Source organism: Engraulis encrasicolus, chromosome 16 (genome assembly GCF_034702125.1).
Source record: "Engraulis encrasicolus isolate BLACKSEA-1 chromosome 16, IST_EnEncr_1.0, whole genome shotgun sequence".
Classification (NCBI taxonomy): domain Eukaryota; kingdom Metazoa; phylum Chordata; class Actinopteri; order Clupeiformes; family Engraulidae; genus Engraulis; species Engraulis encrasicolus.
Window position 1 is genome coordinate 4,703,172 of NC_085872.1, and position 20,430 is coordinate 4,723,601.

The window sequence follows — 20,430 nt, forward strand, 5'->3', positions numbered from 1 at the left end:
GCCCCTGCGTTTGGGATCCCCAGTAGTTAAAACGACGTGTTGGGTTTACCTCGCCAGTATTAGAACCAGCATCAATACTGCGGTTCCCATAGTGGTCTACACCGAGCTCCACACACAGACTCGAGTACACAGCATCCGGAACCATGTCGGTAGCAGGATTTAAGAAGCAATTCCACAAAGCCACTCAGGTAAGCTGAAGTGCAGGGTGCACATTCAGAGATGGAGGCTGTGTTACAGTCGTGACTACCTTGAGGTGAATTCGTTTGTCTTTAAATATACAGTCAGAAAGAATGAAGACTGTTGTTTAGACACCATTATCACTAACAAGCGTGCAATGAGCTTGCGTTTGAATTATTAGCGTTATCCCTTCTGTATAGGCTACTTACAGATTTTAGTGCGGAGACAGTAGTTTGGGTGACTTGGATAAATTACCAAAATTGCATTTGCTTTGGCCTTCACAGACCGCAGAGTTCCGCAGAGTAGCCTAGCTGTAGTCTGCCAAGTAATGAATGTAAGCCGATGCAGAATAAATCGACACAACATAAATTGCAGTGCTCTGAAATATAACGAAGAACGTCGCATTTCAGTGAGGGCAATATGGAAATCTCAGTGACTATTACCTTCAAATGACATTCCGATGGTGTGTGTGTGATAGTTTAGAAACGATACACGGGCCTCCCTGCTGTGTGAAGTGTAGGTCCTGCATGGGGTGTTTCAGTGAATTATCTCTCATAAAGCCGACCTGCGTGTGGTGCATAGGTTATTAGCCTACACGGATGTTAGGTAATTGTGCTGAGTGCTCCAGCCGATTGTTGTCAAAGGTTGACTTCCCCGACCTTGTCGCCCTCTAAATTATAAAAAAAAAAAGAAAAGAAAGAAAGAATCCATTGTAGGCCCCTACACTTCCCAAGAATAAGCTCATACCTATCGACTCTTATGTGGAGGACTGGGACAGCGTTTGAATTGGGTATGCGTTGTTTGCTCTGCGTGTGAGTGTTCAGTTCACCAACACAATCCAGCTAATTTTACATCATAGGCCTACTATGATTAATTAATGCGTTTTTTGCGCGGCGAGATTTTATCGAACTCCCGTACAGTCGCTCAACGACGTTGAGTTACACGTGTGCAAACCACGATCTCTTGGATTTTGCAGTAAGTGATTACAGCCATTGGGCATCTCTGCAGACAGCAAAATAGCTAGATTCTAGCTGGTGTGCGCACCCCTAGTGAGAGCTCAGGGGAGGACACACGATGCGGGACCGTGGCTGAGTCACTGGGTCCCCTGCCGTCCACCCCAGCTCGACCCTCGGGGAACATGTCGCTTCTAAAGCCATCATAGCCATGTCTCCTCTCAAGGCACCAGTCTGTGTAAATACAAAGATGTGACAGAACACAGTTTGAACTGGAGTTATGTTCAGTGTGTGTGTGTGTGTGTGTGTGTGTGTATGTGTGTGTGTGTGTGTGTGTGTGTGTGTGTGTGTGTGTGTGTGTGTGTGTGTGTGTGTGTGTGTGTGTGTGTGTAGTAAACAGAAGGGTCCCCCCTTCTAAGACAGACTAATCCAGCCCAGATCAGACCTGCGGCTTTAAAGTCTGCTCCATTAATCTGGAGGCTGTTGTGTCCCCCAACTGCCACATACCCGCTCCTCCAAGCCCCTATTTCCTACAAACCCCTATTTCCTACAACATAAGGCAAAGGGGGATGGGCAGTCAGACAACATTATGGTAGGAACATCTAAGTCTCGCGAATGAGCATAGGCAATAGACTAGTGTTTCTCAACGGGGGCGGTACAGCCCCCCCCCCCCCACCCCCCCCCCCCCGTTGGGGAGGTCTAGGGGGGGAGGGGGGGCGTTGAGAAGGATACAGTTGAGAGGGGACGGCTTGGTTTGGTAATGGCTAAGTTGCCATTGGGGTGCATTAATCCATGATGAGGTCAAGGAGGTCCAGGGATCTTTTATTCAAAAAAGGTTGAGAACCAATGAAATAGACATAGCTGGTCCCTCATGCTATCCCAAGTCTTTGGCTTATGTGACTGTTAGGTGATTGCTAAGGCTAGCTTCAAATCTCTGCATGCCCACTATGTGGGTGCAATACAAGCTTGTGATTACGTGCTTTACAGTGCAGAACTCCACCATGGAGAGGTATAGCCATAAATCCAACCATTGCATGCCCATGTATTAGGCCTTCTCTCTCTCTCTCTTGCTCTCTTGCTCTCTCGCTCTCTCTCTCTCTCTCTCGGTTCTGTAAATCAGTGATCTTTATTATCAGGCTGCCATGCTAGGAGAGACTGTGAAGGTCACCACCTCTCTTTGGCTAAGAACGCCTTATGTTATATTCCATTTCTCAGGCAGGGCAGCACTGCCATTCCGCCTGCTGCAAGCCTCTCAGCCTGGCAAACCTGTATAGGACTGCAGTGACGCAAGAGACTGAACTGCAGATCCCTCATCTCCATTGCACAACACAAACTTTGATTCACAGGCGAGGCAGATTTATGGTTACCTGTCAATTATTAATTGTACAATTAGAATGAAATGGAATGGAACTGTTGCTGTGTTGTTGTGTGTGATCAGTCCCAGCTGCTGTCCACAGAGCAGAGCGCCCGTGCTCTTGAACATGGCAGCTCTCTGCCCTCCCAGTGCTGAGCTGACTCATCTCATGTGTGCTGTAACTAACAGATGGCTTTGCAAACGGCAGGCGCCGGTCTCCCACAACATGCAGCGTACACTTGGGGATGCCATTTTAACGAATTCCATGCTTTCAGTCTTGCACCAATGTGGATGCACTTACTTGCAAAGCATGTCTCGCAACGGCACCACCTTCTAAATTAGTGGGTCATGGGTTTTCAATGCATTGACGCCTACTTCAGAGTATACAGGGCATATAGTAAATAAATGTAGCGACGCCTACACATTCTGCTAGCCTATTGTAAGAATCAAGGATCTTCCTCTTCAATTCAAGGGAAAGCCATCTGGTGATGTGCCCCCACCTATCTGTGTGCTGCTAACAGATTACATTATTTATGGTTATGCTCTCCTCTTCCTGCAAGCCTCCTTTGGTTCAGTGTGTCAACATCCAAAGTTGGATTTTCCAGTACCAATGGATTCAATGAGAACAACAAAATCTAAGGAAGAAAACAAAAGACTACAAAAACAGAAGCTGGAAAGAGTATGAAAACCATAAAAGGTGAAAAGGAATCTTGAATCCTTCAGTCTTATATAATTTGGTTGAGCGAAAGCTTTGATGTACTCGTCATATTGGTGAAGCCCCCGTAAGACTGCTTTGCCCACATAATATAATTTTAGGTCATCTCAATATCTGCAACTGAAAACAACAGTTCTGTTGTAGATTGTAATTTTATTAGTCTGAGTGAAGAAATGTTCCCCATTCACAGTGTTTTGCATAATGCAGTGGAAATGAATAGTCTTTGTTTTGACGTCAGCTGTGATGGAACAAGATAAGATGCCATTTTTCTGTATTTCATCAATTAAATATGTCATATCTACAACAAAGCTGGAACTATAGATTCCAGCACAGACATTATTAGTAGATATCATTGTTATGAATAGCTTGTTAGATTGTGCCATTTGAAAAACAATCAAATTGTTATTCTGTGGTGCAAGAAAAAGACAGATGAATCAGGCTAGCAAGGTACCATCTTAAAATGTGATATTGACTTGAAAAGTGAAAATACTCTTTGATCCTTTGTCGTGTCCTGCATTTAGCACAGGTTTTGAAATTGACTAGCTTTCTCCCCCTCTCCACTCTGCTTTGTGATATTGTTATGCAGCCTTCTCTTTCCACCTGCTCTGTAGCTAATGTGCCAGCCACCAACCTAACATTTGGACTGCTACACCTATTATGTTTATTAAGGCTATAATGATCAGTTTGTTTAATGGCATTGCCTATTTTACTAAGCTTGCATTAATAGTAGTTTTCAACCTTTAAAATGCTGATTTCAAAATCATTTAAGTGGTTCAACAGTTTATAATAAGTTGAAAGGAACTTGGATTTCAACCACTTTGATCAAATTTGTAGGGGCGTGCCATCTTTTTCTGTTGTTTTTATTGAGATGCCTGAAACAGGTGTGCTCCCAACCTGTAGGGGGACTGGAGTGGGAAACCACTTGGTGTTGCTTTAAAATGACAGTATTAGGCTCTTCTATCTCCCAAACCACTGTAGATGACCAAGGAGCTCAATGAATAGCTAAGAAGTTGTTCCTATGGTTTGATCCGATGTTGTTTGACATATGTGTTCCCCTGTCATATGGTTGTAAGCCACTATACACATACCGGTACACACTTCATAGAGCATTCTGCTGGCATAACAAGGAGGAAAAAAAACAATTTCTCATTCTGTTCAGTTGTCATGTTGGATGCTTTTTGAAGCAGTAAGAAAGAGCCAAATATAATGTTTTACATTGTCAGTCAATTTAGTGTCAAAACACGTTACATGTGCTTTTAACCTACTATTTGTGTTACAGAGCATTTTAAGTATTATACCGGTATCTGTAAATCCAAGAGGCTAATTTCTAAAACTCCTTGCACTGCACATAGTTTAGAGAAATTTCACTGGACACCTCACTCATACAGACTGTTCTGTTGAACTGTGCAGGAGAACAAATTAATGTTTTATAGATAAAATCAAGCACCCAGGCATGCAAATTGTTTTTAGAAACCTTTGTGGATGAATGGGCCGCTGTCATGAGCTCAGGGAATTCCACCGCGGAAATGTCACAGGACGCCACCTGTCACTGTGTTACAAATCCAGACATTAAATGTCTTCGCTCCTAAATATTCCAGATTCAAACGTCTGCTTTATTATAAGAAAATGGAGGACAACAACAACTCAGCCACAAAGTGGTAAGCCGCGTAAACAGACAGAGAGGGATCAGCGGATGCTGAGGCGCATGATGCCAAGAGGTCGCCGACTTTCTGCACAGTCAATTGAGAGGTCCAAATTGTATGTAACTTTCAGATTAGTGACTGTCCTGACCTGAACCCGATAGAACACCTTTGGGATGAATTAGAGTCTGAGAACCAGGCCTTCTTAACACTCCTCAACCTTGTGGACAGACCTCTCAGAAGAGTGTAAGCTGTAATAGCTGCAAAAGCCACATCATATTGAACCATATGGGCTGAATATGGGAGGGCCCTTAAATTCATGTGTGGGTCAAGGAATGTGAGAAAATACTTTTGGTAATATACTGTATTTCTTTTCACCTAACACGACTTTAAGAACATTTTGGTGACCTGGTGGGCAGAGGCATAGGGGATGATCTGTTAATTATTAGTCAAAGCAATCCTTTGGTGGTGAGAATTGTTGAAGGAAGTGAACAGAAATTGTCTTCACCCAATTGCTTGTCGTAGTTTAAGAAAAAGATAAATCACTAAATAATAATTAATAGTTGTGTCTTGTCTTGCCTATTGATTAACACTGTTTCCATATATACTGGCTGCGTTGCTTTTTTGTTTCTCTCTTCACATCTCCCTCAGACAGACAGGTATTCCTAAAGTTTAATTAGTGTGCCACACTGCACTATTGTATGTCTGAGTTAAGTTGGGCGTCATAAGTGTGTGCGATACTTGTTGCCAGTAGTCCCATCTTGTCATAGAGCAAAGATTTACCATTACATCCTGCAAAAGTCAAGGAAGGTCTTTGAACCAAAAGGCAAGGGTTCTAATTAGGGATGGGATATCGATATCGGTGTATCGGTATCGGGTTCAGATATCAACATAATTCAGAGATCGGATCGGATCGGAATTGTAATGTCATGTCAATTTGAAATCATAACACTTGCATATTAGTTTTCAGGATGGGATTGTTCGTTTTTTACTTTTTACTTATTAATTAGTTTCTTGTTCTTCTGACTTCCTTTTCTGACCAAATAGTCTACTTGGACCCAACTCAAGTTGAAACCCATGCATATATGTGGTTTTGGGATTGGATCGGAGTAGTATCGGTATCGGCAGATATCCAAATTTAGATACCGGGATCGGATCGGAAGTCAAAAAATGTGTATCGGTGCATCCCTAGTTCTAATGCATCAGTAGATACAGAGCTGAACATTTTAGTCTGCACACAAGTGTAAAAGAAATTGCTTGTTGTTGACGCTCCGAATTGATGTAGAGGTTTGTCTTTGAGTAGCGCTGTCAGGGCACCATCCATCAGGGAAGGGTTATGTCTGCGTGGCTGTGGCAGGATGGAGGGTGTGTGTCTCTGTGAGTTGTGTCTGCTGGGGATGCTGGCAGGAGGTCCAGAGATGCCACTGATGCCCATAGGGTAAAGTCCTGGAGTAGAGAAAGTTTATGAGTCATCGGGCAAGCTGTGAAGACTGCAATGCAGCGCTTTGTTTTAATCAAATGTAGAATACATTGTAAGAATGTAGACCACACATATTCATAAATGTAGTCAACTACAGGCCATTATCAACTGATCGAACAACTTATTTAAAATGTGCGCCATTCTTTTCCCAAGGCTACCTTTCAAAGTTGTATAAAATGCTGTTGTCATCACTGTTTTTCATTTATGTGACAAGCGGGGTTGTGCTGCTGGGACTTATAATCATAAATATGTATTCTCCTGGCAGATGGGTATCGATTGTTTACCTCATCTGACATTTTTTTATGGCTGTTGTCATATGAGGTTCACTGAGTTTGTTATTTTGAGCAGGTATTGGGCAACCCTTGTGTCTGTGTCTGCGTCTGCGTCTGCGTCTGCGTCTGTGTCTGTGTCTGTGTCTGTGTGTTTTCCTCCGTCTCTTCCCTCCTCCGTCTGCTTGTATGCATGACTTTGCATTTTGTTCTGCTTCCAGCACTGAGGATGTAGCACTATGTGGATGAGGAAGAGACACAGCAGAGACCAACCTCAAGAATTGTAGACAAGGGAAAGAAGAGACATGTAGAATATTGAAAATCTTGACCCATTCCGGCATGCTCCTGTATTAGATAGGACTGTCACTGGCCTTATTGCACTGAGTCTTCAAGAATTCTGATTATGGGTTTGGGGTGCTTTGTGAGTCGGAGAGCTTCAACCCTGTGTTATTCAGTCAGACAAGGCTCCATTCTTCAGTCTCTGTTTGTTTTTGCCTGACAGTGGGATGCGTCTTCTTTAGCCCATTAAGCTGATTGGTATTAAGTATAGCAACTGTGGCAGGCCACCGTGTGTATGCAATGGACCTAATAGTTAAGACAGTCTTCCTAACAAGTGTCAGTCAGACTTATTGCAGGTATGTGCTGTTGTACCATTATGCACATGCATTTCCTTTCTTTACCATTGTCTGTTGTGTTTTGTGTGTCAGAGGCAGCATGGCAGTGTTTCATTTCATATATTCCATGTCACTATGCGCTCACAGGGGAGAATGTAATGCTATGTCACTTTCTCTCTTTGTATGTTGTGTATAGTATATTGTATATAGTACATGCATATAATTTATCTACATTTCTTACTCTTCTCCCCTTGCTGTCCTGTTTTGTTCCACTTGGTCCTATCCTGCCCCTCTCTCTCTCTCTCTCTCTCTCTCTCTCTCTCTCTCTCTGTCTCTGTCTCTCTCTCTCTCTGTCTCTGTCTCTGTCTCTGTCTCTGTCTCTGTCTCTCTCTCTCTCTCTCTCTCTCTCTCTCTCTCTCTCTCTCTCTCTCTCTCTCTCTCTCCGATAACATCACAGTGTAGTGTTGCAGATGGCCTTGATCCATCAGATTGCTTGATGCAGACCATGTCTGAATCTTTTCACTGCAGACTCTGGGATGTTTTATTCAGCTCCTTCAGATTAGACATTCTGGGCATCATCCACTGCAGGGAGACCTGGCAGCCTCCTCTGCTGGGGAACAATACAGTATGTTTCAGTGGGGGAGCAGCCAGAGTTTGGGTACTGTAGGTTGCCATGTGGTCATCAGAGTCCGAGCTCAGTTCTGGTGGCCAGGGCTGGATGCTTAAATAGAATGGCAATGCTGTGCACATCGTATGAAGAACTGCAATACCAGACCGTGTGTGTGTGTGTGTGTGTGTGTGTGTGTGTGTGTGTGTGTGTGTGTGTGTGTGTGTGTGTGTGTGTGTGTGTGTGTGTGTGTGTGTGTGTGTGTGTGTGTGTGTGTGTGTGTGTGTGTGTGTGTGTGTGTGTGTGTGTGTGTGTGTGTGTGTGTGTGTGTGTTGGGGAGGGGGGGGTTGGTGGTGGACGACACACATGAATAAAGCTGTGTTCTCCAGCGGACATGTCTTCAGCTCATGGAGAAGGCTCCCAATTAGCCTGTCACAGAAGCAGCCACATGCCGGGCTAATGACAGGTGGCCATGGAAACGATGGCGCTGGCAACAGTGCGGTGGGCATGGGGAGCTAGTGCCACTCAACAGATGACTCACTGCTGCCGTGGTCAAGTGTGTCACTTCCACCCAGCTGGGCCGCCCCATGCTCCCCAGTGCATCCTCTGTTTGATCTAAGAGATGCCACTATGTACCCTAACATTTCAGCTGGCATCTTTACTGTTTGTTATATAGACCGTACGAGACACTGACAGGAAGCGAGTGGGAGAGAGAGAGATGGGGGAGGACCGGGAAATGACCTCAGGCCGGAACCGAACCCGGGTCACCGGTGCAGCAGCGCAGTGCCCCACCGTTTGAGCCACGGTAGGGCCCTCTTTAGGGGTTTTGACCGTTAATGCAGCAAGCACCTCCTCTCTGGTGGGATGTGATGGTTTGCAGTAGCAGAGTGTGATGAGCCATTGCATCACTGAGAGTAAGGGAAAGGAGAACCCAATGCCACCGCACAGCCCTGAGCTCTGTGGTTTGTGTGGAGAGAGAGAGAGGGAGAGACACGCCTGCTTGTCTGACCTCACTCCCTGATTGACTGTGGTTAGGCTGTGTGCTGCAGTGCAAGACGCAAGTGATACAGCAATGGTGCTCGCTGTATGTGTGCGTGCTGAATAATTGATGCTCCTCCTCGCCAGTAGCCTTTTCCAGCACTGCACATCCAACCACCTAGTTTGCACTCTGGGGTGCTGGAAATAAAACGGCTCGTTCTCCCCATGCTGATGTGTTATCTTGCTCTTGCTGCTCATCCTGCGCCAGAGGCTCCACTGCTGCTGCTGCTGCTGCTGCTGTCTCTGCCACAGCTGCTGCTGCTGCTGCAGTGGGAACTCCAAGGGTGTTGTCCTGAGGTGGCCTGGCTGGCTGATGCCCCTGCTCTGCCAGGTGCCCAGGGGCCCCATGCCAGTTGCTGTCTGACTGGCATGAGTAATGTGCCTCAGAGACACTTCGAAGTGGCTGTCAATGTCTTATCAGCCTGCGCCATTCATTCAGAATGAGGAAGCGAAGATATGCGGATGCATGTTTCACTCCTCCTCCCACTCTCTTTTCTCCTGTATGTTTTGCAGTGCTCCAGTCCAGCACATTCACAGCTCATACACTGGTTTGCTGTTTTCTGTACACATTGCCTTTCTCATGCTGTCTGTTGCTGTTTGTCTGTGGTCTGCTTTAGTGTTCCAGCAGCTTCTACATATTTCCAGACTCTGGAAGCGGGCCCTCCTCCCATCTGCCTTCTGCAGCTGCAATAGCGAGCTCTGTTTGGCCTCATTAAATTCAAGGAAATGTTAATTATTAGACCCGTCTAAAAATAGCACCCGTCCTCTCTATCTATCTATCTATCTATCTATCTATCTATCTATCTATCTATCTATCTATCTATCTATCTATCTATCTATCTATCTATCTATCTATCTATCTATCTATCTATCTATCTATCTATCTATCTATCTATCTCGCATATAAAAAATATTTCTTTTGTATTATTGAGTTCCATTTGTCCCATTTGTCTGGTCCAGGGGCAGCGTATCTGATTGAATGGCTGAGAGGGTGTGCAGCCAGCTACAACCAGCCAGCAGGGAATTTGTTGTGTTATTGTGTTGATCTTTACTCAGGCTCTATCATTGGCTTTCCCCAAAGTTGCAGAATTACCCTTGCCCGCATTCTGACACTTTTGAAGCACAAACACATATGTCTTGTCTTTCTTTAGTCTTGTCTTGTCTTTCTTTCGTGTCGATTAGCTGTTTTATTTAGGTTTACTTTATGATTATTATTAGTATTATTATTGTTGTTGTTATTATTATTTGACTGTGTAGAACATCTGATTGTGTTTAAGTCTAACTATGTTATGTGTCAGAGCTATGACCTTTTTTTCCCTTTTACCTCACCCACCTGCATCCTGTCTCACACTTGTTCCACAAGTGCTTCCTTTGTACAGTGTTTCCCAGACGATTTTACATATTTAATGTCAGGCTGTGGGCCATGACTCAAAGGGGCTTCTTCTTTTCTGTGAGGGTCTTTTCTATGAGGGAATATAACAGAAGACAAGACTATTATTGCTTTGTCTTTTTTTACAGTGACCCACTCAGTGAAGTGCTTTGGTGTGTTTTGATTCAGGTTCTCTTTAGAGTGTGTGTATCGTGTGTTATTCTTATGTCACTAATTCATTTTTCAAAATTGGGCGTCTGTGGCTGTACCTATGGGTTTAGGTTTGGTTGGAGATTGTGCGTCACCCTGCGTCTTGTCAACCCTTAGCACTGCTCACAGTGAGGTTATTAAAGCACTCAGAAAAGCATTTTCTATAAACAGACCTGAAGTGAAGTCCACTGTGAAAACCTTGAATCAATGAATCACAATGACATGCATGCATAATAACACTCGCGGAGGAACATCGTCGTGGAGGCTTGGTGACCCCATTTAACCTTAGAACAATTACTGTCAGGGTTTCGCAGTAGCGGCAATCCTCAGTTCACTGCCGGACGCGCCTACGCTATGTACAATGGTTGCTATTCAAGGTGTTTACCTGAAGTGTATCTTTAAAGGGACACTGTGTAAGAGTTTAGTTGTTTATTTCCAGAATTCATGCTGCCCATTCACATGTTACCTTTTTTATGAATACTTACCACCACCATCAAATTCTAAGTATTCATTATGACTGGAAAAATTGCACTTTTCTTACATGAAAAAGGGGATCTTCTCCATGGTCCACCATTTTGAATTTAAAAAAATAGAAATTTTTAGCTGCAAAAATGACTCTACTTGGACCATACTAGGAAATATGTGTTTATTACCCGGTAAACTTTCATGTAAATGTCAAATTCTGCAATAGGCAGCCCAGTTTCAATGAGCAGCATCGTTGCAGTACCTTTTTTGACCATTTCCTGCACAGTGTCCCTTTAACACCCCTTCCCAATTCATGCAGGCCCACTTTTCAGCAAGTCAGTGTTTCTACAATGAAGTAGTACATGGCAATGTTGGTGCACATATGAGTTGAGCACAAGATCTGTGTGTCTCCTCTCGTGAGGCTGTGTGTTGGTGCGAACCATATTCCACATGTCCCTGTGTTCTAGAATGCTGTTTAGATCTACGGGAATCACCAAGAATATGATATCTGTGTGAATGATGCACTCAGTCAGTCCCAGCTTATTGTGAATGATCATTAGATCGGCCCCGCTTCTCTGGTCACTGTGATTACAGTGCCATTGGGTGAGATTCACGGCAAATTCAATTCCAATATAAATGAATTAGATCGATGTGGCTGTTAAAAATGCACATTTAGCCATTATGTCTGGGTGATTTATCACTATTAATCTTATGCAAATCTAAATCAGACCGGGGTTTGTGTATTTATTTAAATGCATTCGTTGTATGTAATGCCATGTAATTCCATTTGTATCATGTTCCTCTTCACTGGCCTCAAAGACAGCCTTACTGTAAGGCCTGAGTCTCTGCTGTGTTAATAACAGGCCTGGGTTTGCAAACAGCGATTTTGTTGTAATGAAAGGTAAACCTTCAGTGACAATGTAACTGCTTAACGCTCTCGCTGTTGGCGGATGCAAGAGCTGTGACTCCAATCCTGCCATCAGCCATCTATTTGGAGCCTCTAAAATGGAGATGGCCACTGCAGAGCTTGTGTCCTCTCTGAACCCCCAGAGTGATCAGACTGCAAGGCAGACTACGCCACCCTTGTCATACGAGCAGCCAAAAGATACGGCTGTACAAGGAGAGAACTCAGACTGACTCATCAGCCAACCTATTCTGCTCATGCCACGGGTGTGACGCAGAACCATCCATTACGGAACTCCCATGGGTGTACTGAAGCCTCTCCTCCCTGGACACAGAGAGTAGGGCCGAGGAAGCTGTATAACTGGGGGAATAAGAAATGGGGAAGCTGAGAGAACATAGTTTGGAGTTCTCACCTGTCCTGTTTTCAGTCTTTGCGATTGGTCTGTTGCATTTTAATGAGGTGCAGTGCTGAGGGAGATGGAAAAACATTGTGATCAGCACACTGTGCAGCTCTAACTAGATGCACTCACTACAGCCATGCTCAAAGTAAAATCACCTAATCACTGGGAACAAATGGCCAAGCTCTGTTGCTGGTGTTATTGTGGATGTGTATTCTTTCAGTGCCCTGACTAGTTTGGTTAAAATCAGCGTGCCATCTATGCGTAATGCATGATGGCATGTTGGATATTTGGAACATTCAGTCAGGAACATTGCAGGTTGTTCTTGTTTTGAAATCGCTGGATCAAGAAGGAAAGAAAGTTTGTGTGCTTGTGTGGGACCTTTGCACTCATGTACGCATGCATGCATCATCTCCTTTCTCTTCTGGGAGAGGGAGCATAACAGTGCATCCCACTGCATCTGGAGCTCAGTGTGCTCTCTCTCTCTCTTTCTCTCCTCCAGCACTCTATCTGCCATCTGCTGCTCTTTATCCCTCCCCCTCTTTTTACCCACTCTCTCTTTTTCCCTGTCTCTCTCACATGGCTTTAGAGGAATGTGCACACACGCCGGTACAGAGACTCATCCTGTTGTTACATAACGGCTACGTAAGGCTTACAAATCAGATCGCTACGGCAGCGACGTCGCAGCTGACACTCTCCCATGGCGATGCCACACAAAACGGTGGATGACTCGCCCCAGGGTGCTGTCCATCTCCGCAGCTTTCTTCTCTGTCTATTTTAAGTTCGGTTAAAAACAGCCGTAGATGTTCCGAAAGGCTTTGCCATGGCCCGAATCAATTTGATTTGATCCCCCCTCAGGCTTTCGCTGAATTGCTGCAGTGTGAGCTTAATGCTTTTCAAGATATTCTTGCAGACATTCGTGATATTTCCTCCCTGTAAATCTGGGAGGCTCCGGCTTGTGAATTTCAGCAGTAAGTATTGGCCTGCTAACCAGATCAGAGGTCTAATCTAATTGTGTCTTTTGGGTCAGTCATGTGGGAGGAAGAACACTGTTCTGAAGGAGTATTTACCTTTGAGCGGTGAAAGGTGTTTTTTGTGCATAGTTTCCAGACAGTGAAGGCAAATTTCCGTATCAGAAACGTTCATTATTCAGTATTGAACCCTTGAGATCCCCTTGCCTGTATTGGTGAGTGTAGCCAGATCGGTGCACGCCGGAGATTCTGATTCTCCTGCTGAGTCATCCTGCTATCCTCCCAAACAAGAATACTTGGTGGCAGACAGAGAGGGCTCCCTGGCCTGTACCCCTTCCACCCCCCGCCCAGAACAAAACATACAGACACACTACAGGGCATCGTTGCATAAGCATGTCTTTCAATGTTTGGCAAAGTCAGCACCCACATGCACACACACACACACACACACACACACACACGTCATGCACACAGTATTGTGACGTACATTCAAACATCCGTGAGCATATTCTGACTATTTCACTGGGCGTGTGCATGATTCTGTGGGACTGTCTCCAGGTGTGAGGGGGTGATTCTCCACCCCCGCATCACCACACCCTCTAAGGTCAGGGAGGTAACAGGAACAACAGGAAGTCACCTCTGCTCCCCCTCCCCCCCCACCACGCTGTTCCCTTCCTGTTTATAACTCGCTAATCGCCACCGTTGTCTTAATCCGTCCTTGCACACGCCGGGGAGGGCTCAGGCAGGGTATTTAAAGCAGAGCCTGATGTGACCGTCCATGGGATTAGGGCTGTGGGAGGGATGGGCTGGGAGAGGAGCAGTGCCTCCATGCAGCAGCACATGTTTCCACCCTTCACCCCCTCACATTGGCCCACATGTGAGGTACTTCCGCCCTGGGCTGTCCCCCCCCGCTCACCACACACATGCCACCATGGCTCTTCATTCTTCTTTTGCTGTCTTTTGCTTTTGCTGACATCGACTCTCCACGCACAACCTCAGGCTGCAGATAGACTGGGCCAGCAGGCTGCCATGGCACTGCAATTGTGTGGTCACTGCAACAGTGGAGCGTGTGTGGCGGGAGTGGGGGGAGCGGGTTCTGCTGCTGCTCCTTGGTGTTTGTGTGTCCGTGTGTGTGTCCGTGTGTGTCTGTGTGTGTGTCTGTGCCAGGTCCTCCTGAAAGGATGGATGGCAAAGTATTTTCACATCTGGGTGAAGCTCTGCATTGCTCCAATGAAGGTCTACCCACATTTCATATACTAAACAAACTATCAGACATTGGAAAATATACCACACAGGGCATTGCAGGAAGCAAAGGAAGAATATGAAATATCAAAAATAGCATTGATATCAAAAATATCGTCATCAATATCATCAAATATATGTATTGAATATGTATTGCACCAGTGACTGATAACTCACTGAGTCAGTAAGTTGCATGCATGAAATGGTTTGTTTTTCATTTCGTTTTTGTGGTTTTAAGAGAAACCCGGTGGGGCCAATGCATAGAGCGATTTACACATGCTGGGGGTATAAATCAATGTCTAACAGACTGGCACCCAGTTGTGTGGCTCAGATCCTGGAGGTATGTCTGCCACTGCATTAGTGTACTTAAAGGGTGTCTGGTGGGGAATTGGCCCATTAGGCTTTCGCTTTTACCCAGCTCATGGCCTCAGGTCTGGCTACCGCCCTCTGGAGTAATCTGATGCCCAACTATTTTTATCCCAGGCAGCACACCATGGCATTTTGGCATCCATTGTCAGGGAGGTTTTGTTGTCTGTTATGCCATTAGTCCTCGCTGTGCTTCTGAGGTGATGTAGTGGTGTGTTGGGATGTGGTTTCCAGACGAGAGACCTGCGTGGGCTCATTCACGTGAGGCTGCCTGCCTGCCTGCCTGCCATTCCACTTTCCAGCTCACAGAGCAGCGAGGAGCTTGGCATGCTTGACAGCAGTGCAGACTCATGTCAGTGCTTTACTCCGTAGGTGATGTATGGCCAAAGAAGGCAGCATTGGAGCTTAGAGACTGGACATTCTGGCATTGTTTTAGGGATGGGGAACATTCACGGCCCTTTAGGTCGTTGCATCCGGCCTCTAACATAACTTTACTATTATGCAGTTTCACATGAAATACAACATAATTTCTAACTTTTCTTCAAAAGACATATTTGCAATTTAAACAAGTTATATTTTCAGGGGACCTAGTGAAGGTGGTGGGGTCTGTTGTTAAAGCTGCCGCCTTTAATATAGGCCTAAAGTGCAGGGGGAAATCCTAGTCTGTGTTCATATGGTGTTCATATCCCGACCTCACAGCCTGGAACTTGGTTGACTCGTCAGCATTGTGGTCAGCCGTCTCCAGAGGTTCAGAGAACCTGAAGGCAGCAATATTACGACCCTTGGACTTAATATAAAATTTCTATACTTAATATAATATTTGAAGTGGCCCCTCGAATTGACAAGGTTTCCCAACCCTGTTTTAGACATTACTCGTGCATTTCAACCCCTCCCTCTGTTTATGTTGACCCCTCCAAAGGTTATGGGTTAGTGATGGTAATTCACCCAGCCATGTTTGAATTAATATTGATCATTAACTTCAGAAGCATCAAGGACTTGTGTTGAAGGTTTTCCTGTATGTTTGTTGCCAAAGGAGTTTCCTGAGTCTCCTTGACATTACGTTTCATCTTCTGACTGAAGCACCTCAGCAGATTTGAAATTGAAGAAGGGACAAATTGTTCTTAAGCAAAATAATATTTTAATACAGAACACTACATGGATAGTCACAAGAACATTAATTTTGAACACCCACCATTTTTCTTTCTGAAAGGTAGACAGTATTGTTAAGCAACAAAAACAATTGTCAATGCAATGTGTTCCCCTTCTTAGATTCCCCTTATGTTTAAGATTTTCGCTGGACTGTTGCTGGGTATAAAATGCATGCGCAAGTACTGTGTGCTGTTGGCGCGTCGTGCTTTTATGCTGCGGAGATGTGTTTAAAGAAGACTGTAGAGGACTCCCATTGCCCAGGGAGTGTGCGTGCGTGCGTGCGTGCGATGAGCGTTTCCTCTTGTGAGGAATGCTTTGTGCCCTTGGCATGGTTTATCATGTAAATGCGTGGATCTTGTCACGCCTATCTCGCCTATTCTGTAGCAAGCCCTTAAGCCTTGTGAGCCTATGTCTTGTCACTATTTGTGATTGTACTTGCAGCATTGTCTTGCTACAGAAAGAAGTAGATGAGGAGATCTGTTCACGATGACTTTTTTTTTAGGGATTGATTGAATGGAATAGCTGCTTCTGTAAACATGGGCGTTAATTGACACATTCATAGAGTGAGTTATTTAATTTTCAAAGTGCTCCACTGCACCTTGCAGCAGCGATGATGTGTGATTTCATAGCAATTACAGCAGCATTACCGCGTGGCACACAGATCAGGGTCTGCACTCTTCTCCTGCTGAGGGCCCTCATCAGTGTGAGTGTGATTGTGTGATGGGGGGTGCATGTACACACGGGGTGTATCTGAGTTTACACACTTACCAGCCTAGTGGGACAGGAGGATTACTGTCTCATCACCATGGTATTGTAACATGCACATAATCATGCCAAATATGGATGTTCTCTCTGCTTGCTCAGTCACTCACTCTCACTGTGTGAGCAGAACTGTGTCCTCTTGAAATCATGCAAGGGCTGATTGATGTATGTGTATACTGAAACTAACTACTTACTGCAGTGTCATTTTCACAAGCAAAATGCATTGCTGAGCCTCTCGATACAACTCAAGTCGCTTAAGCTACGACTTCATGGGGCAACAAACGTGTGAAGAATGTTGGGGTGCAGATTATATAAAAATGCAGTAAAATTATATTATTGCAGAATTACCACTACCAGAAAATCCATTCCTGTGCAAGGTTAAATATCCAAGTCATTGCTCTGTCTGTGTTGAGTATCCTCTCTCGCTCTCTCTAGCTCTCTCGTTCTCTCTTCAGTCCTTCTGATTCTCTCATTGTGGAGTTGTGCTTGCCTGTCCCGAACGGTGTGTGCCTTTGCTTTGATCATAAGGTTGAGTGGATGGAGAGCACAACCCAGCAGGAGATCCTTCACACGTCTCAGTGGCCGGGTAGCTGTCGCCATGGCAACCATGCTTCCTTGTAGACGTCCTGGGAAGTGTGTGTCTGTGATCTTAGAGAATCAGATGACTACTGGCTGACTGTGTACGCTGCAATGCTACAGCTTTCCGATGAGTAATTAATGTGAAAATGTCCGAGTCTACACTTTGAATTTTCCCTCTGCAGTGAATTAGTCTTTCCTTGTGTGAATATATGTTTATGTGGTAATCACTGCAGACCTCAGATGATATACACTCTAAACAGAAATGTTCTTTACTCAGTACCTGCTATGTAGAAGTGCGTAGGCTTCTCAGATTTACCTGAAGTCATCAACTTAATAAGACTGTTGTGACCTTTAATGATCTCAGCAATGCAAAAGGCCAGTGTGTCTTGTCTGGTTGGTGTGAGGAATGGCTTTGTCTCCCTCTGTCACTGCTGCTCATCCATCAGACAGGGCCGATAACCAGCCTGAAGGCGCTCTGACTGGAGACTAGACTGACAGTCCACTGCAATGTCACCTCTATTCTAGTTTGGGCACACTACACTCACACTCTCTCGTGTACACACACGCACACAAATAGAGGTCTAAAGATGCACGGGCAGGGATTCGCTTTACACGTTATGTCCTTAACTGCCTGTTGTGTTTAAAGGAAAAATCCACCCTTTTTTGATTTTCACATATTTGCCAAGTATGAAACATGAACTAGGCCTGTGCAGTCGCCTTCGACTGCTAAAGGTATATCCCCTAAATGCGATGCTTCCAGTCAACCATCATTCCTACCACTCCTGTCCACCTTTTCATAAACGTATATGATAAATACAAAATATAAAAGAAATATATTTAATATCTACACATAGATCAATGACGTGCATAGGCTTAAAACCAAAGGACTATTGTGAAAATGAAGCAAAAGAATCAGGCAAATGATAACACTGTTTTAATGGTTCACTATTACAGTGGATCTACCACATTAGGTACAGTGTAATAACCAGTGTAACAATGTAATACCAGTGTAACACCATGTACCTTTGTGTAACTTTGTACTTGCATCATGTATTTGTGTGTAAGTGGTATTACATGGTATTGCATATTGTTACACTGATATTACACTAGTATTACATGGCATTAAATATTGTTACATTGGTTATTACACTGTACCCAATGTGGTAGATTCACTGAAATGGTGAACCATTACAATAAGGTGTTACCGGCCAAATCAATCCACCCAGTCAGAAGTTATGGGCCAAATGAAAATTCCACTATTTTAAAGTATTGACCTCCAAACTCAAATCAGTTCATGAACCTACCCTAGAGCATTCACACATGCGTGCAGAGTTATGGATGTCCGGGGTTGTCCACATACATTACAGAGTAATTGCCAGGGCTGCATCATATCATCAAGGCCAATGGCCTCCCCCTTGAACGAGGAAAACATCCAAGGTGACTGCATGGCAATGTTGCTCAGGCTAATCACATGATATTTTACTCTCCAAGCACAGGGAGCACTGGTGCGAGGTCAAGCTGATGGGCCATGCTTTCTGTTGTCACCATTTTAATTAAGGGTGAATTGAAGTCCCAGCATCCCCACTACTGGTGGAGGAGGGGGATCAATGCCCCCAGAGAGTCTCTGTAGCGCCCATGCAGACACTCTCACAGGGTGTTGTGTGCTGATGATCCCTTCACTATTCCACGCTTATGGTTTCACAGAGTAATGTGTTTGCACTCTGCGGTGCTCCATCATGTGCCTGGGGCCCCTTTGTCTCTGCTGTAAGGGCCCTGAAGCCAGTTTCACGGTCGTTTATTGTTCTTTCCACAGAAAGTGAGTGAAAAAGTGGGAGGTGCAGAAGGGACCAAGCATGATGTGGATTTCCAGGATATGGAAAAGGTATGTACATGCAGTCGCCATTCTTGTACTTTTTATTTCTACAATGTTTTTTCCATGCAACTTTTGGAAGTTAGCCAAGTAAAAAGCTTTGTGGTGGCTGTTTTCAGTGACTGCATGGAATGTTCAGTGTTTGTCAAATGGCAAAAGGTGTGTCTGTCTGTGTGTCTGTCTGTGTGTCTGTCTGTGTGTCTGTCTGTGTGTCTGTCTGTGTGTGTTTCTGTGTGTTGTATAAACACTCACTGGCCACTTTAACCCATTTTAGCCGGAGACACATATACACTGCATTCAGGTTCTTGAGATCTGAGTTTTTTATTTAAAATGTTGTTATGTTAGAGCTGAATGAACACATTCTAAGGCAAAATGAGGGTCGTAGCTTTTAAATGGAACTTATTTCAATTTTTGTATGTGCTTCAGAAGCTGAGATATTTAGGATTTAATAGGCAGGGGGCACCCTTTCTCAAAAAGGGCTTAGGCTAAAATGGGTTAATAATTTTCCAACTGCTCATTGGCTATGTTTACATGACTTTTAATTCTGAATGAATAATTCAGACTTAAATAGCTCCATCGAGTTTACTTTGATCTTTCGTTTAATTCTGAATTATGAAGTGGTAACATGACACTTTCAAATCGGAATTGAGCTTTATTCAGAATGAAAACTTTATACTATATGTTGAGATGCAAAAAGCAATGGCGCTATATTCCTGCCAGAGCCTGGTGCTGACTAAACAGTAACTAAGGTGCCGTCAGCTGTAGATGGCACGTTTCTGATGCAGTGGTATCAGGAAGATGCTGCCATCACAGTGACTCTGTTCAAAGAACCTAAAGATGAATGTCTGGTGTCTGGAAACCTCCTTCTCCGTCCTCCTTCTCCTTTCACCTACTTCTCCGTTCTCTCTTCAACTCTGTCGCCTCCCCTATAGAAAGTGGACACTACCAGCAGGGCAGTGATGGATATCATGACTAAGACTACCGAATACCTGCAGCCCAACCCAGGTCAGTACCCTCATCAAGTCATCACTTCACAACAGAGAAAAGCAATGAGCTGGAGCTTTTTCACATACCCACTTAATAAATGAATGGGTTAAGAATGCCCCATTGGATTATTTCTAAATCAATATTTCTTTTTTGAACATTCATTCAGTGACAAGAAAAGATAATTGCCTCTTTGGTGATCCGACCAGCTACAGTATGTGTGGCTCAGAACAGCCTCTTCAACATTTGGAGGACTTGATAACATTGTCCTGGGTGGCTTGCAGAGGATGTCTTGATGTTCCAGTTGCTTTCTCT

At 44.5% G+C, this 20,430-nt stretch overlaps 1 protein-coding gene across 3 annotated transcripts in view; it reads left to right on the top strand.

The window, feature by feature from the left end:
* The window catches only part of sh3gl2a (SH3 domain containing GRB2 like 2a, endophilin A1), a 31,023-nt gene continuing 10,593 nt past the window's right edge, over positions 1-20,430 (top strand). For 2 of the 3 annotated variants that reach the window (XM_063218338.1, XM_063218339.1), the window contains exons 1-3: positions 1-188; positions 19,075-19,143; positions 20,064-20,136. In XM_063218338.1, the coding sequence (XP_063074408.1) occupies positions 144-188; positions 19,075-19,143; positions 20,064-20,136 (187 nt within the window). In that variant the 5' untranslated portion in view covers positions 1-143. Of the gene's footprint in view, positions 189-8,170; positions 8,615-19,074; positions 19,144-20,063; positions 20,137-20,430 lie in introns of those variants that run through there. The other variant, XM_063218340.1, reaches the window with a different exon arrangement.